Source organism: Ixodes scapularis, unplaced genomic scaffold, assembly GCF_016920785.2.
Source record: "Ixodes scapularis isolate PalLabHiFi unplaced genomic scaffold, ASM1692078v2 PGA_scaffold11__112_contigs__length_91849675, whole genome shotgun sequence".
In the NCBI taxonomy this organism is placed as follows: Eukaryota; Metazoa; Arthropoda; class Arachnida; order Ixodida; family Ixodidae; genus Ixodes; species Ixodes scapularis.
The window spans coordinates 88,189,564-88,206,999 of NW_024609837.1; the positions used below are offsets into that span (position 1 = coordinate 88,189,564).

Below are 17,436 nucleotides of genomic sequence, written 5' to 3' on the forward strand. Positions count from 1 at the left end.
GTCACGCTTGGACTCACCAAAACAGCTTTCATTTCTTTGTTTTTGTTCTCAAAAATAACACAATGCATTCTTAAAAGCCCCGAGAAATTATATTCGCCATAGAACACAAATTAAAAAAAAATATAGAACACGGCAGCTTAGCCTCCACCAGCGTCCGGAAGTGCACCTACGCAAGCTGCCACAGACCACTGACAAGACCACTGACACTGACAAGACCACTGACAAGACCACTGACACTAACGTACCCTCTTAAAACCAGGGGCGCGTGCTTTAAATCTCTTCGTTCGAGACGGCCGCTGGAAAAGTCTATAGGGGGCACTTTTTCCAGTTTTTTTTCCTGCAAGTTTGCTGTTTACCCAATGCAAGGTGCAGTCGGTTCATTACGTCATGTTCCTCGATCAAGCGTGGGGCACAGATTTCTCGTCTACATTACGTGACAATGTTGCCATGCCCCAAAGACTAACTCGTGCTATCTAAACATCTGACATGAAATTAGGCTTCTTGACTTTTAGGACACAAGTGCTGCGCATGAGCGTTTGGCCGAGACTTGGGTTCAATTGACTTTTTGTGGATTGAACATGAGGTTTACCAGGGAGTCGCAAACCACACTTAACCCCCAAAGAGCCGCATGAGGGTCGCGAGCCATGGTTTGGCTATGCCTGATCTAGAGTTTAGAAACTTCGAAGCTCGAATTAACTTAACAGCAAAACGAACAGAGCTGGTATTAAGGAATTGTTTCTGCAAGTGAAACGATGCCGCGTGTTTGCCGTGGCAGCATGAAGGGGCATATCTCCCATTTCAAGCCAAAGTACACTCACTTCATTTCGGCTGGCATGTTTTCAGTCGACATTGATTTGACCAACAGCGCCACCTGGTCTCATATTACCTTCTCTTTATTTGGCCCTTTTTTATGTTTTTTAAATGTGATTGCATTTCTAGGGTCATTGGAGCGTCAGCTCGTGGGCGTCCGTCCGTCGCAGCGTGATGGCTAAATTTAATGAGGAAGTATCTTCGCTAAATTTAGCGGGAAGGGCTGAATTGGCGTACAATTGACAGTGTTGCGTCGTGCGACGCAGGGATGTTGGGTTGTACGAAACGGTGTAACATGACATCACACTGTCACTTGACATTAGGTGGTGTCACGGTGAAGCAATGTCACAGACGTCGCCATGTCACATTGATGCATCTGAGACATGACGTTGCATGTCGTGATGTCACGTGACACTGGAGTCATGTGACACTGTCATGTGACCCATGTGATACATGTGATGTCGCATAAAGGGGCGCCACGGTTGGTGGAAGGTGGAAACCTGTGTAAGGAGGTTCCCAAATTGCAGCACCTCGAGAGATAGAATAAGTGACCGGCGTTTGAGCTGGAAGTTTCGTCATCCAAAGAGAGGCACCACGTGACTTCACGCTTCCGGTTCGTCCGGTGCCTGATCGTGGTTCGTCCAGCTATGGGTCCAGCTGCATCAAGAGCCCTTCTAGGCGTGGTAGCCGTGCTGTATTCGCGGTGAAAATGGTTTACAGCTCCGCGGTACGTTGTGCTAGCGCAAGCCATTGAGGGCATAAGATGTTCCAGTTCCCGTGAAACAAAGCATGGAAGCAATGATGGGCCGTCACTCTTAAACGAGTGATGAAGGGAGGTGACCTGTGACAAACGTCAATGACCGTTTATGCGTGGCCAATATTGTTACAGGCCAGTACAACGTGCTCTCTCTTCAGGTAGGGGCCGCGGAAAATAACAATCTTTAACAGTCTTTTTGCGCCTACCAAAAAGGTCTCGATTAATCCACGAAGGGGCGAGCACTGCTTGTCGTACAAGGCACCCGCGAGAACGCGGGATGCGATCTTCCAGGCAATCAGTTCATGGCATGACGTTTCGTCGACATACAGTGCCATCACCAGGCCATTTAATTCTTACATCGACAGCTCGGATTAACTTTTTCTGTAATGAGCTGCCGCAGACTGTTCCCGCGAAGCGGCGTGAATGGGTGGCTTACTATAATATAAATAAACAAAAGGACAGGTCAGCTTGCTGTAATAGAAAGAAGCAAAAAAGAAACAGCACCCTCATATTTATTTATTTATTTATTCAAAGTACCTCAAAGGCCTGTCGGCATTACATGAGGGAGGGTTATATAATCTGGTTAACACAAAGAAGGAATGGCAGGGAGCACGCCGACTCTATACAAACATCAATACATATCTGCGTGCAACAGAATAAACTAAATATTTGCACAGCTGGGTAACATAAAGCACATAATGAAATAAAAAATAATAATAATACACACATCCGTTAACATCTCGAGTAAAAATATAGATACAGTGACCAGTTTGCAAGAAAATAACATTGTTACACATTTTTAATTGGCTAACATATATGTGGCTAATTCTGAACGAAAAAGTGCTGGGTCGGAAACTGAAATAACGGCCTCGGGAAGATCATTCCAGAGCTTGATGGCACGTGGCAGGGAAGAGTTATTGAATGACAATGATGTCCCAAAGATGCGCTTAAAACTCTTAGTGTTAAAATTACGTGATTCCTTGTTCAGGTGTTCCAGATGCAAGAACCAAGTCCCAGCGGGGCTGTGGCATAATCGGTGAATTAAGCATAGGAGAGAAATGTTACGTCGAGTTTCCAGTAGACAGATAGAATAATTTTGCTTTATTAGTGACACGCTGTCGAAACGCGAATATGATAAAGAAATGAAGCGGGCTGCACGGTTTTGAATGCATTTGATTTGATTAATAAGGTAGGTTTGGTAAGGGGCCCAGATAGCGGAGGCGTACTCTAATTTCGGGCGAACATAGGTTTCATAGGATAATTTGCGGAGGTGAGAGGGCGCAGATTTAAGATTGCATTTCAAGTAACCGAGGGTACGGGATGCTTTAGCGGTTATCGTGTTAATGTGAGAAACCCAAGAAAGATTAGAAGTTAGTTCGACACCGAGGTACTGATAAGCGGAAGCAGCGATGATGGGCGAATTGTTGAGTAAATATGTGAAGTCTGAATTTGTGCGTTTACGGGTAAAAGAAACAAGTTTACATTTTGCTGTGTTAAGGGTCATTTGCCATTTGTGGCACCAGGTAACTACCGATCAATATCAGTTTGGAGATGTAAGTGGTCGTCAGGGTTGTTAATCTTTCTGTACAGTACACAATCGTCGGCAGAAAGACGTACACAGGATGTTAGCGACTGCGGGAGATCATTAATGTATATTAGAAATAGAAGAGGGCCAAGGACAGTACCTTGCGGCACCCCGGAGGTTACATCGGAAAGCTCCGAGTAAAAATCACCTACTGTGGTGAACTGCTGTCTTAAAGAGAGAAACTTTCGGATCCAGGAAAGAGTTAAGTCGTCAATGCGAAGTGAGGAGAGTTTAGATACAGTATTAGACGGCAGTGCGGCATGCGGTCGAACGCTTTAGAGAAGTCTAAGAAAATGGCGTCGGTCTGGGTGTTTAGGTCCATGTTACTATGTATGTCGTGAGTGAATTCAAGGAGTTGGTTGTCGCATGAGAACCCCTTACGAAATCCATGCTGGTGTTTGTAAAAAAAGTTGTTTTGGTCAAGATGGGACATCACATTCAAGAAACTAACATGTTCCAATAGCTTTGAGACAACACCTGTTAATGAGATGGGTCGGTAGTTATCTGGTGAGTTTTTATTGCCACTTTTAAAAACTGGAACGATCTTCCCGATCTTCCAGTCAGAAGGGATGGATCCGGTAGAGAATGATTGTTCAAAAAGTAAGCAAAGTATATTTGATGATACCTCAGCAGTGTTACGTAATATTTTAGAGTTAATCATGTCGGTGCCCACGGATGTTGAGATTTTAAGGTTATTGATGAGTTTTAGAATTCCTGCAGGCGATAGTTATTACTGATAGTAAAGTGGTAGTACGACCCTGCGTTGCTCGTATCAAAATCGGTGCTTGTTCATGCATGCTTTCTTACTCGACATCATTAAAAAAAACGTGAGGGGGGGGCTATGGTAGTTCACGGGGGACAACTTAGTTGAAGTACCAAAAACTCGTGAGTGTTAAAAAGCAAGGATCGTCACGTAGTCAGATGTCATTGAAACTAACTTGTGTACAGAAGTGGCGTTTCAATCGCGCGAGAAAACATATTAGTTGAGTTTGAAACGCCGTCTGACCGACTTCTTTCCCTGTTTCAACTTTTGGTTGCTTCAAGAGATTCTTACCCAGTCTCAGGTGTTCTAACAAAATGAGAAAAGTATTCCAGACCTCCGATCAAGTATTTCAGCTGGCCGCGTCCCACGGCTTACTTCGCGCCTATTTCAGTCGGTGATGTGATCTAACGTAACCATCAGAAATAAACAGAACCCAAATGAGAAACGCTGGCTCAAAAGGAAAACAAAACATATCTAACCTGAGTTTTCATGTGAAGATCCGGAAAGCGCGGTGCGAGTGCAGCTTGCCGCCGGCCGCACTCGCTCTGGGCTTTCGTGGACGTTCTCGATGCTTCTGCGAACCGATTACTACTTAACATGTCCGTAAAAGTAACTTGAGACGTTCAGAAGTGCGTAAGTCACCCAGCAGCAGAGGAAGGTGGCCCGGATTGATCGGGTTTGAACACCCGCACACGCTTCCACAGCCATCACGGGGCTTCGTCGGCTGCTAGCTACGAACCGGAAGTGAATAATACCCAGAGTGCTTTGTGGCTACTGCCAAACGCCAGTCACCTATTGGAGATAGAACCATTTTTTTTCCTCACTTGGAGTCATTCTGCTGCGATTCTAAACACTATATGGAGAGCAAGTCATCTGCTTGTGCAGGGGGTGCGGTGACGTCAGAACTACGCCGAGTTCTGATTAATGAGCAGTATGTGTAAGGGCGCAAGTGAACCGGTGTATATCAAACATTTTAGTGAAAAACTCGAGACAGGTAATGACAGACGACGGCAAGGAAGAGAAGGAGAATGTCTCAGTAACGTCTCAACAGAGTTCTGATTGGCTTTGATTGGAAGGACAGTAAGTAGATTTCAATGCCAGGTGCCTTAAAATATACTTGAAATGAAGAGCGTGCTGGTAGGGGTAAAATATAAATAAGGGATGAACATAAAAGACTAGGACGGATACGACGTTCTCCAACTGGCAGCAAACATTCATTGACGACTTCGATGGGCCGTGCTCTCTTTTCCCGAGGGTGGGGGTGGAGGGGTGCGTTGTCAGAAAAAAGGGGGAGGAGAAGGAAGGAACCGGGATAGCAAAGGGAGGAAAAAGGGGAACTTGGCCCTATACCTACGGAAAAACCTCGCAGTATTAGACCTACCTCACCCCTTCTGAATTCAGAACTCTCTTGGCCTGCTAAAAGCTCTTGAACCCTTTCATTCCACATCTGAGGCACTCGGAATTTTCTCCATAGATGCAGAGGATCTGTATTACAGTCTCAATGGTACCAACTTATTTAGGTTCGTATCTGAGGCAGTTCATTTTCACGGAGTATTAAAATTTCAGCACTCTTCCGTAATTCCCCTGCCGGGATTCATTGACTTAATAATCTGTACCTTCAATCCACGCTTGTCGAGCAAAAGGGAGAAGTGTTTAAGCAGAAGTCGGGCATTTGCATAGGTTCTTGCCTCGCTCCCGTCCTAAGCGAGATATACCTAGTTTTCGTCGACCAAGCTATCCAAAAGGCGCTCATGACCCTGTCCCCTGGGACATCAGTTTATCGGTATACCTGATGATTCACACCTTGGATCCCACAAAAGTTGAGCAGGCGTTCTTCAACAACTCGTTCAGCCTCAAATTCATGAAAGAAGACCCAACCTCTGAGGGGTTCCAATTTCTGGACGTCTGTCGTTCCAGCAGAGGTCGTGCAAGCCCCTGCTCCCATTTAATAGCTACCACTCCAAAACCTTAAAAAATGCGATAGTAAAGGCCCTTTTGACATCCTCTAGGACCAAGTCCTGCCTCCATTGGGTAGCTAAGAGTTGCAAAGTTCTTGCTTGATCATGGCCGGTTACCCCCAAAACCTGCTGGAAATGACACTAAAGCACATAATAATTGGACAGGCACCAATCAAAAGAAAGCAGGGCTTACCTGGGTCATCACAGTATGCGTGCATGCCGTACATCCACAACACGAGACACCGCATCAAGTCGTTGGCTGTTGAGTCTGGCACAAAAGTGTTCCTTTGTTGCCGCTTCAGGCTATCTTCCATATGCCAAATGGTAAATTCTCGTGACCCCCCGAAAACCTGTCCCAAAAAACACGTCACAGTCTATCTCCTGTGCAAGAAACAGTGTGTTTACTCCCCCCCGGCTGCGGCTCCCAATACATCGGCCACTGTGTCAACGACAGAGTTCAGGAGCACGTTGCTGAGGTAAAAACGCCGCCCTCAACACCCCTGTCCCGAGTCATCACCCGATTGCCGAACATGTCGCGACCTGTGCATCGTGTACCCCCGACTTTAACGCTACATCCGTACTAGCTTCGCACAGGTCGGGGTACAAACGGGAAATTTTGGAGGCTTTCAAAATACGCCACAGCCCTACAAACATCGGTTCTCCTTCCCTAGCCCTATCTAAGGTCGACCTTACCTTTGACCTGAACTTCAGCTTTGACCCCCCTCTGTTTTCTTCACCAGTTCGTTAGGCCCTATCCGTTCCCCTTTTCCCTCCCTTTGCTATTCCAGTTCCTTCCTTCTTCTCCTCCCACTATTTTCTGACAACGCAGCCCTCCTCCCTCAGGAGAGCACAGCCCGGCCCGTCGAAGTCGTTAATAAATGTTCGCTGCCAGTTGGGAAACGTAGTGTCCGTCCTCGTCTTTTATGTTCTTCCCTTATTTATATTTTAAAATATACCTACCCACTTTTTTTTTAATCAGCCATCAAGAGTTCTTTATTTGGACATCATCCCAACTCCCTGTGCAAGAAGCAGACAGACTTGTGCTCCACATAGATTGTGTGGAAGAGATGACATTTGGGTGCATATTGCAGGTTTCCAAAGGACTGTCATTCCTCCATCCATCTGAAGCAGAGGTGCTCAACAAGCTCTGTTCTTTGGGCTACGCAGTCAAGTACTTAAAGGACTTCGTGGCCTTTTACGGCGGCTTCGGCCCTACTGGTAACGTTCTTACTTTTTCTTTTTGTAGTACTTTTGTTCGGTCGTAGCGGCACCTTGCCAATTCTGATATTTTCTGTAGATTTGAGTGGCTCAAGCTTTCAGGACCTGGAACTTACATTACGAGAACATTGTCGCCTGCACTAGAGCCGTTGAATACCATTCCCCGATCGTCTGGTAGGAGCCACTATTTTGTCACCAGATGCATCTGGGAAGTGAAAGAAGCAGCACATCTAGAGGCTTGTGGCCTCTTCTTTGACAGCCTCGAAAAAAAAACAAAAAAACTAGTTGCTTCAACTTGTATAAGAAAAAAAATAAATAAAATGTTGCAAAAAGGCGCAAACAAATTAAAAGAATGAAAATGTTGCGCACGCAAGGAGGTGCAAATAAAATGGAGGTTCGTGCAAATTGCTAATTTTAAATAAAGTTTCCGAGTTTTGAGTTGTCGGAGAGGTGGTATGACTTGTCAACAGAGGTGGTGAAGTACCCGTTGCTCTCGAATAAAAGTTTCCGTTTTTATTCATCGGCTCAGGCGGACCTTCACGATAAGGCCATGTTGCCTTTCCCTGCACTCGCACACGTTAAACCTTTTTTTTTCCGTGACATTCCAGCTTTTTTTTTTGGTGCAGAACAAGCAACCAAGTAAGCCGAAGGGGGCAGAGCGATGTAAAGCTCCTCGATGTGTTTGTCGTACAAGGACAAATGTGCCAGTGCTTGAGGCCCGTGCCTCGTGCGGCCCTTGGAAGCAAGTGGGCGGCGCAGCACTTACTCGTGGCACATGTCTCGTGCGTCTGCATACACAACGGTTGTCGGCATTTGTAAGAAACCCAAAACACGAATTTCATCGAAATAACAATAGCTCTATGGTGCCGGGATCGCATCCCCGACTAGCGTGTTTATTGCGTCCGAAAAAGTGGTCCCCCGATTTCCACCCAATGACATCGGAGAAGTGTCACGCCGTCGCCAGCGGCAATCCTGGCGGGGTCACAGCAGGGGTGTTGTAGGTAGCAGACGTCTGTTCTGCTGCAGACAGTCCATGGAAGCTTCGGCAGCCACGAGTTGGAATGCCAAGATGACGGCGACACTCGCATTGGTCGGTGCTTTTTGTTGGAACTTCTGGGACCGACGGCCAGGATCGCGGCACCCGACGGCGTAACACTCTGGCTTTTGCGACTTCATTCGCTGCCACTTTGAGACGCCGAATACATTGGTTGAAGACACGCCCCAGGCACCGTAGTGGCGCTGCCATCTGTTGGAAAGTGCGCAAAATGAGCTCCGAAACCGAAGTGCGAGCGAGGCTCGTAAACGGACTTTCCGGTTCGTAACGGAAGGCGCGAGCGACACTTGTGGTTTGTGGCCGAAGGGTTGAACTCTATTCTCTTTTAAGGATAGCGTTTGTGCTTCCAACTTTTCAGGCGTCCATGGCCAGGAGCGAGTGCTGCAGAAGGGACTCTACCTGCAAGCGTTGTGCGCTGGACTCAAGAAGATTCTCCATGGCTACACGGAGGAGCTGCTGTCTTTGGAGCAGGACGTCCTCAGGGGACCAGAGACCTCCTTGATGCACTTCCAGGACAAGTTGGACATGGTGCTTCCTTTTCGTGGAGTTTAGTATGGAGAGATCTGACAATCTCCTTTTATCTATGGGCTCAAAGCCAACGGGACACCTCGACAAAAAGCTGCTAGAGGCAGCTCAACGTGGTCCGGGGCCAGTTTCAAATATTTCGGCAGGACATCGTAGGACACAAAAGGAAACTATAGTCGGATGCAACCTGAGAACAATCTTTTAGCTCCACCCACAAGCGCATTGCACCCATCTGAAGTGCCTCCGCCGTCGAGAAAGTAGTTCGCTAGCAACGTTGCTTTTTCTTCCTCCAGGAAACGTGTCTTAAACTACTACAATCATTATTTAATTCATTCAGGACATTTAAATAAGTTAGAATATGTTTTTATCAACGAAATAGCTGTTTAGTAAAGAAAGAAAGTCATGTCCAATGTACCGTCTTCCCAATTCATTTTCTGTCCAAGATACTGTCTAACATACCGTCTAACATACCTCTCAGCAGTGCTAAGCCTCGCGCCCGCTTCGAAATTTTCGTTGGCGATAGCGTCGCTGGATTCTCACGTTGTCGCGCAAAAACTGCTGCAAACGCAAGCCGATACCATTAAGATTTCGTGGCGTAACCTCGGGCTCGTAAAACACGGTGCAAAAAAGCAGAATAATTGTCACGAGGAACTAGCGTCGCGTTGCTAAAGCCAGCAGCCATGTTGAGCTTTTTTTTTTTTTTTTCAAAAGGATCGCGATTGGTCCACGGAATCGTGACGTCATGAAAACGATTGGCTGGCGTTTCTCGGCGTAGGATTACATTTTCCTCTGAGAGGTATTTCCGGTTTTTTCTTAGCTTGCAACCGACTATAGTACACAGTAAACTCTCACTTGAGCAAACTTCAAGGGACCCAAGGAAATAGTTCACTTAACTGAAAGTTCACTAAACTGAATATATTCACTAGAACATGGAACTGCATAGGGCATAGCATACATAGAGTCAAAATTGTGAAATGCAATTGATGGAGTCGTGTACATCGATATATACAAACTGCAAAAGCAGTTATGTTGCTGCCTTTCTCATTTTTAAAAAAAGTCTAATTTTCATTTGCGTTGGCGCATTTAAAGCGCATAAAATAAGAATGCTGTCCAGAGAGTGTTCTTTTGCACTTTCTCTGGCACAGCTTGCTGCTGCGATGAAGCCATATTGTAATGGTATCGTCCACTGGCTTGAAATATCCCATGCAGAGTCGTTTCCTGTTGGGATTGAACGTAGTTTCTCTTTTAAGCTTCGACTTTTGCTTCACTATCATTGACAACGTTGCTGGTGAAATCCCATAGTCCTTCGCAATGTCCACTTCCATTTGACCATTGTCCAGATGCTGAAGGATTTTGCGCTTGTCTGATAGAGACAACTGCTTTCATTTTGTCATACTCATCATGAAAGTGGGTGCACAAACTGCTGTCCCGCCGTTGTTACCCAAAACTAAGATGGCCGAATGGAGCCTATGACAAAGAAAAAACAGACACACCACATGGTTCGTTTTTGTCCACCGCATTGCTGCTTTGCCTCGGTGGTGCTGTAAACGCCAGCGATGATACGCCGCCGCTGCTGCTGAGGCGGCAGCGGGGCAGCGAGCAATGGCTACGCCAGCACTGCAGAGCACAAAGCTTTGTTGAACTGATTGCAAAAAGGATCCTAAGTCCACCGATCAAGTTCGTTGAACTCAAAATATTTGCTATTCTGAAATTCGCTTTTCGTTTAACTGAAACATTTTTGCATAGAATGCATAGGAAAACCGCCGGGGATTTCAGTAAAGTTTGTTATTCTGAAATATTTGTTAAACCGATGTTCACTCAAGTGAGAGTTTACTGTGTACAAAAATTTGTGCTGAATAATAAAACAATAAAATATTGAAAATTACAAGCGTTTAACAACTAACAGCATCATACAAATGCAAAACAAAAGAACACACAACTTCGTAAAAGAAAAAAAGAAAGCAGCTATAAATTAAATGAAAATTATGCGAAACAAAAGTTGCATACAAACCACTTCTAACATCATTCTACGAAATGCATAGAAATCTAGAAGTAAGGGGATGCAAAAATTTCTAGTCTTTCTGCTCCTTTTTTTTTTTTGTTCCCGCCTCCCCGCTTCGCCGAGTTGCGTCACGAATTTCGGTTTTGGACTTCTGCCGAGCACATTATCTTGGACAGCTCGTGCGCGTATGATCCATCGAGGAAGTGCGATGGCAGCGAGATGATCGCTCGCAGGTGTGGCTCGTACTTATGCGTCGCATCAAAACCATCTCTTTTCAGTACCACCTCTTGTTTCCCGCATTGCTGGACCTGGTCAATGCCGTTAAAGCTGGCGAGGTGAGAGAACTATCATCTTGTCTGCTCGTGTATCTTGCCTAAAGCTCGAGACGCCCGACCACGCTGGGGCTTCTTCAGCTTTCGGTCTATAAGATTGCGGAGTCTGTCGGTAAACGCCAGTTCGTACATTTGCATTTGAGTGTTTCGAGTGAGTGGTACCCCCTTGTGACCGTTTACGAAGGCACGCTGGCTTCATCTTTTGGGTAGTTCTGGAAAGCTACTTTCGATCCGCATATAACTAGACCGAAGCTTTTGCGGTATTTGCGAGGTCAAATCTAAGCCCCGTTCATGGGAAATGGTTGTTTAAACTAACATTGTCATAATTGTTTCAAGCCCACTGTGGAAGAATGGTTCGTAAAAAGATGACACTCCAACACAAATGTGTGAACCAGCCCTAGCACTACGCACTCTAGGAGCTGCAACTTCTTTTTCTTGTAGCGACGCATCAGTGTATTGCTTAAAGGGCAACTCTGCTTCATTTTTGTTTTTGAAAAAGCAATGCAGTCCTCTTCAGTATCACCTAGGAACATGACACGTCAAATATTACGAAGTAGTTCTGTCCAAATATTTCTTAAAACAGTCCGGCAAACTTTGCAACTCGCCAAGTTGCTGAAATCGGCTGACCCGAACGGGCGAATTGAGGCACAATTTGCAGCACAGTCAAGGCTGCAGCGTGGGCGAAGCCAACATTGAGCTAAACGTCTTACCATTTCCCCTTTTTTCTTGTTTTTACTTCTCCATGCAAACGTAACGAGTGACATCAGCAATGTTTCCCCTCGGCGCGCTGTGCTGCACGCTTTTTGGGAGTCGTCTGGCCGCCCCGCTGTGGTCTCACCGTTACCGCTCCCCTTGTCACAACCGCTGTCGTCGTCTCACCATTTGTGATTATTGTTTCTCAAAGTTTCGTCGACACTACTTGTGCCACAGTGGTTCAGACGTTGTCGAATGTCGTAGACACCAAAACATAGTGAAGAGTACAATGCAGAGAACACTTGCGCCTGGCACATGCCCGCCCCAATCTCGCCCGTCGTTGCATAGAGGATCACATGACATCCCTTACCACGTGATAGCATGTTCTTCGCGGCCCAAAGCCAATGTTGCCGGACGGAGCCGAAGTTTCGGTTTCAATATCTGCTTGCGTTTAAAATTAGATTTAAAAAAATATCGATCCCATTTTTCGCAAAGCAAATGACGTAGTGTCTTTTGCTAGGGCTCTTTAATGCGAAATCGCTCGTTATCCCGAAATCTCCAGAATTGAGTGGAGTTGCACTTTAAAAGGATTGTCCGGTGCAAACCGAATGTTCTTCTTAACATCCTGTGATGGTTACCTGGTGGGAGCCTAATGATTAACATAAACCATTTTTATTTTATTAAACGGCAGCCCAATTGAGTGTAATTAATGACGGGTAATCATATTAAACTCCGTGCCAAATTGCACAAGTATCAGTAGCTGCGCTCTCATGCCTGATGTGACATCACACCAGGCTTGCAATTGTCAAACCCTGTGCCTCCTTCCTCCGTGAGAACACAGTGCTCCCGACACACCGCAGCATTCAATTTTACTCGCCACTGTAAATCTCTGAGAAGTGTGGAGCGTGACAACCGCACAGCGAGACCTTTTACATTCACAAAATATTTTCCAGCGCGACAACGAGGGTGAACCAGGTCGTAGCACTCGCGCGGAAAACAAAATCCGAAGGGCGCTTCAGTTCAACGCAATCTTCGCACGATGTTACGTCGGAGCTTCCGCTGCCCTGATTGTGGAAGAGGAAAATGCCGTTTATGCGTGCTCAATATAAAATGAAATCGCTCGTCCAGGGAAGCACACAAAATATTTGTCGTGGGAGATGCTCCTACAGTCATTCACAATGAGGTCGAAATGTTTTTTTCGGTACGAAACTCGACCGGAAAATACCTTTAGCCACGGTCACACTGCCAATGCACCTTACAAAATAGTCTTTAAAAAGCACGCTTTAGGCACGCTTTTTAAACTTTTCCAAGCTGGAAGAGACTAATTAGGGGCGGCCAATACCGAGCGAATAGTTTTTTTTATTCGACAAATGTTATTTAAAGTATCGCACCCCACGCTGGTGAGAGGCGTGATTTGTTTCCTGTAGTCCATGGGGGCTTTGAGGAGAAGCGCTCTTCTCGGGTCGCCTCGGGATTTTCCGCTTTTCCCGCGGTAGGTGTGGCACCCTCGGGGCTTTCGAGCCACAAACCACTGTTTTAGGTACTGCATGGCAATACGTGCGTAATGCAGGCATTGCATCGGGGTCGAGAACTTTATACACTGCATGTCAGTTGTTAAGTTGGTTTATCGGCTAAGAGGTTAGTTTTCCAGTTTACGAATAGCACAGTTCTGGAAAAGGGCTGTCCGAATATTTTCCGTTCTTGTATAAGAAAAAGAAGCTTTTACGTGAAAAAAAACCTGAACGATGTAGTATATTTGTCATTCTTAAGCAAATATTCAGTGTTCACTGGAACGTGTGCGACTTTAGGATATCCAAAAACTTTTTACCCAGGAAAATCTCGATTGTTATATCTTCTTAAGTAAAAAAAAATAAAATAATTTCTTCAGACTTTTAGACTTCCTACAGCATGGGAAGCTGGCAGCTGATGTACCCTTTAAAACAAAACTGTCTCTCACCTTAACAGTGGGGCCTCGTCGTTCAAACGGTTTTCTGTCTCGTCCTCGAAGGTTCATGGCTGCAGCATCTTGGAAACGGTTCACAAGCACTCCATATCTGGCATCCCCATTGTCAGAGACAGCATGAACATGTGAGTGTTTTCAGTGTGCCCCTTCTTCGTTTCGTGCAGGTAAAGAGTTGCAATGTGATCATGAATCAGAGGTGTCCAAATGGGCAACATGGATAATGAAATTTGGCATAGCGTCAGGAATTCTAAGACAGTTTTTATCTGCATTCTATTACAATATGGAACCTCTACCGAGTAAAACTGATATCACAAAGATGTATAAATACGGTGAAGCATAGTTGATGCATGCTTATATATAACACTAGTAGAGCCATGGGGGGACACGACCTGGGAATGTCAACTTTTGAAGCACTCGCTCAGTTGGTATGATATTTGCAGGTGGTGTTTGTCGCCATATAGGAGGAGGGCACGCAAGGTTTCAGCCCTGTGAACTGAAGTGACTCGTACAACGTCTCAAGCAGACTGAACGTTTATTCAAGGGCTTGAACGTTTATTCAAGGGCTCTGCTTCTTTTGATCAGCTAGTGTGTTAGTGAGCAAAAGAAAGAACAGAACAGCAAAAAGGGCGCTGACGCACTCGGCGCCATTAGGTTGCTTTAATTTGGTTGGTTTTAATTTCAACGTTGTTTTTGCTTAACTTTGTGATACGATTATTTTCCGTGTAGCACACAACCAATGAAACAGTGGTATTGAGCCACTCTGAGGACTCCGAGGTATATCTTAGCCTAAATTGCGGGTTTCTTTTTTTTTAGCAACTCCTTTGATGTATCTGATTATGGTTGGTTGCAAAAACGCCTGACTGATGTACAGGGAAGATTACCATCGTCTACGGCAGTACCTGATGGCACCCATTTCCAGAAGAACAAACTAATGAAGAGACTAACACGTGAATGTAAAGAAGCATATTGACAGCTTGATTAGCAATGTGCTGAACCGGGCAGAACAGATGAACTCGCAAATTTACTACCCACTGTTTGGTTTTCGTGGGGCACCCAACCTTTAGAGAACTTCGTGGATTAGAAACATATTGTGTAATGACGCAGATAATTGATATAAACAAATAATATCGTCTCGGCCTCTTTTTTTTTTTTTTTTAATTCAGTACTCGAGCATGATTTGACAGGGCAAGTAGAAAATAAATTATTTTTATATGAACATTTGCTTACTCAAGATATGATACAAGTGACAGGCCTGTCAAACTAAATCTGGCATTTGTCTTCCGTAAGATTGGCAAAATAAAATTAAAGGGCGCAGAAGGAGAAATACCTCCGAAAGTTTGCCTGAATTCTAGTGCTAGGCACCACTTCACGGACCTGTGTGAATAAATATTTATTTGTTTCAACAGATTCGCTTTATAAATTTCAGCGTCACCAGCCACCAAAAGTAAACCGGTATTCGCCATCGACAATCCTGGACTCAAATAATTGTTATGCAAACGGCTTTTTTTTTTTTTGGGAAGGGGGGGGGGGGGCGGGGGGGTCAAATATTGTAAGTTTTTCCATCCTCATCCTTGTTTATTCGGCGCTTTCCATTCAGTTTTGGATACTGGTAAAACAACAACGTACAAGAAAAAAAAAGCGCCGTCATTATTGCGCACTGGGTTTAGCATTTTCAAATATAAACTTTTTTTTTTTTGTGTACGCTATTTTAAAAATTGCTACTGTTAAGTGTCTGTGGCAGTTTTTTACGTGGGAAGTCCCAACCTTTCTATTAAAATGAATTAAGTGGATGGCATTGGTTATCTAAATAAAATCAATATATCATTTAAATAACTGTCGAAGTGGGGGTGAGCATGGTATACAATTTCTTAAACTTCTTAAATAAATCTATTAACCGAATGTTTACGTCGCAAAAAAAGATTGAGAACTTGATACACATGTAGGTATGATATTATGAACGAACAAATTGCCTGATGTTGACGTACCATCGCTTCTAGCTTCAGATAACATACAGGTTAAACGTTCGTAGTCTATCTCCTCCGCGGGTTTCCTCACGTAATCAAAAGAAGCTGTTTTCAATATATTATGAATACAAAGAACGATACTTTCAGGAAATATGGGCAGTTTCCTTGCGCTGGCTCTTCTTGATGCCTTCCGATCCTAAATGCGCGATATAAATATATGCGCTCCTTACCCAGAATGATGTCACTACTAGTAAACAAACCTCAGTGTTCATAAAGACCTTTGAACCCTTGTGATTTCTTAGTCGTCGAGTAGACATATCGGGCTACAGTTTCCGAAATAAGGCAAAAAAGGCGGCGAAACGCGACGGAAAAATCGAATTCAACGCATCCGCCAAGGCGCAGAGGGGAGAGCGGAGCAGCAAGTTGAAGCAACCTAATGGCCACCGCATCACGCGATTCCAAGATGGCAGCGCCCATGCGGGGGAGAATGTAAAGTTCTATACGTCGGTCAGACAGGCCGCTGCGTCAACACCAGGTTGCGGGGACACGCCACCTCACTCAAGTCAACTCCAGCGGGGCATCTCGCAGTACATATTAGAGACTGTAAATGCCAACCGATCCTGACAAAAACTAAAACCCTACGACGGTTCCGAGATAAAACTTCCCGAGAAATATACAAGGCCTTAACCATCAAGGAAAAGGAAGACGCTTATGTGAGTGCACCATCGGTGGAATTAACTGACAAAGAATTATTTTACCTTTGGTGGCCAACTTGAGGTTGATTCAGCGGGAATTTTCTAGTCTTTTCAACTTCTTCTTTCTTTTTTAAGCTATAGTATTTTTTCTTAATTTCAAAATATTCCCCGGAATTAATTTAGTAACGCTGCTCCCTTTCTTTTTTTTTCTTTCCTTTTTGTTCATTCCTTTCAATTTTCTCCTTTTATTATAAATCTTCTTTGTTCCTTTCTTCGGTGTATTTATATACTGCTTCCTTCTTTTCTATTAAGGGAGGAGGTGGGGAATAAATATGAAATTTCTTATTTCTAGAGATATCTGAATGAAATTTACAGAATGTGTTTATAGCACAGACATAAGAGTAACTGCAAAGTTTCATGGAGCTGTGCATATTATTTCTCAAGTTACAAATATTTATCAAAATCGTCCATATGCATTCCTTATCCCAGGTCTGGAGAATTTGAAAAAGGTAGTAGCGGCGTAAAATTTGTTATGATGACCCCTGGATACATTCCCCAGGGCATAACAGAGCCCTTTTTTTAAATTTCTTTCTTGAACAATTTTAACGCAACTTTGAATTTTGTGTAGTCAATAAAACCCACATTCACCAAATTTCATTTTTTTATTATAAATTTTTAGTAGAGTTTTCTAAAAAAAGGGCTCTGTTATGCCCTCACAAAGTTATTAGAGAACAGAATAAAAAAGACAGCACAAAAATCCATTCATCAGTTCCTGAGATATCGCTGGGACGAGCAGCCACGACAGTGAAAAAATCCATTCTGAGAAAACAGCACTTGAAAGTTGCACGCAGATTTTCAGCTTTAAAATGACCCTGCAGAATAGTCAGAAGTGTTCTTGCGCACTTTCTTCTTGTTCCGCCTTTCCAAATTCTCTTGGTGTCGTTTGCTGGCCTTATGCAGACGTAGGGCATCTTTCTCAGAAGCTCGTTGGAGGGCTAGATGGGTCGGCTGAAGTCCCACTGCAACCGATATTTCTGCAGTTGCCTTGTAGCAGCCGGCATTGAACCTCAACACCGCTTCATGCAGTGCAGCTTGCTGGCATAGCTCCAAGTTCGGC

At 44.6% G+C, this 17,436-nt stretch overlaps 1 protein-coding gene across 4 annotated transcripts in view; it reads left to right on the forward strand.

Annotated features, from left to right (window-relative positions):
• LOC8036583 (gamma-tubulin complex component 4) overlaps positions 1 to 17,436 on the forward strand; it is a 105,065-nt gene that overhangs the window by 23,571 nt on the left and 64,058 nt on the right. For 2 of the 4 annotated variants that reach the window (XM_029992795.3, XM_029992796.3), the window contains exons 2-5: positions 6,965 to 7,091; positions 8,504 to 8,691; positions 10,951 to 11,007; positions 13,706 to 13,785. In XM_029992795.3, the coding sequence (XP_029848655.2) occupies positions 6,965 to 7,091; positions 8,504 to 8,691; positions 10,951 to 11,007; positions 13,706 to 13,785 (452 nt within the window). The remainder of the gene's footprint in view (positions 1 to 6,964; positions 7,092 to 8,503; positions 8,692 to 10,950; positions 11,008 to 13,705; positions 13,786 to 17,436) is intronic. The other 2 variants (XM_029992797.3, XM_029992798.3) reach the window with 1 other exon arrangement.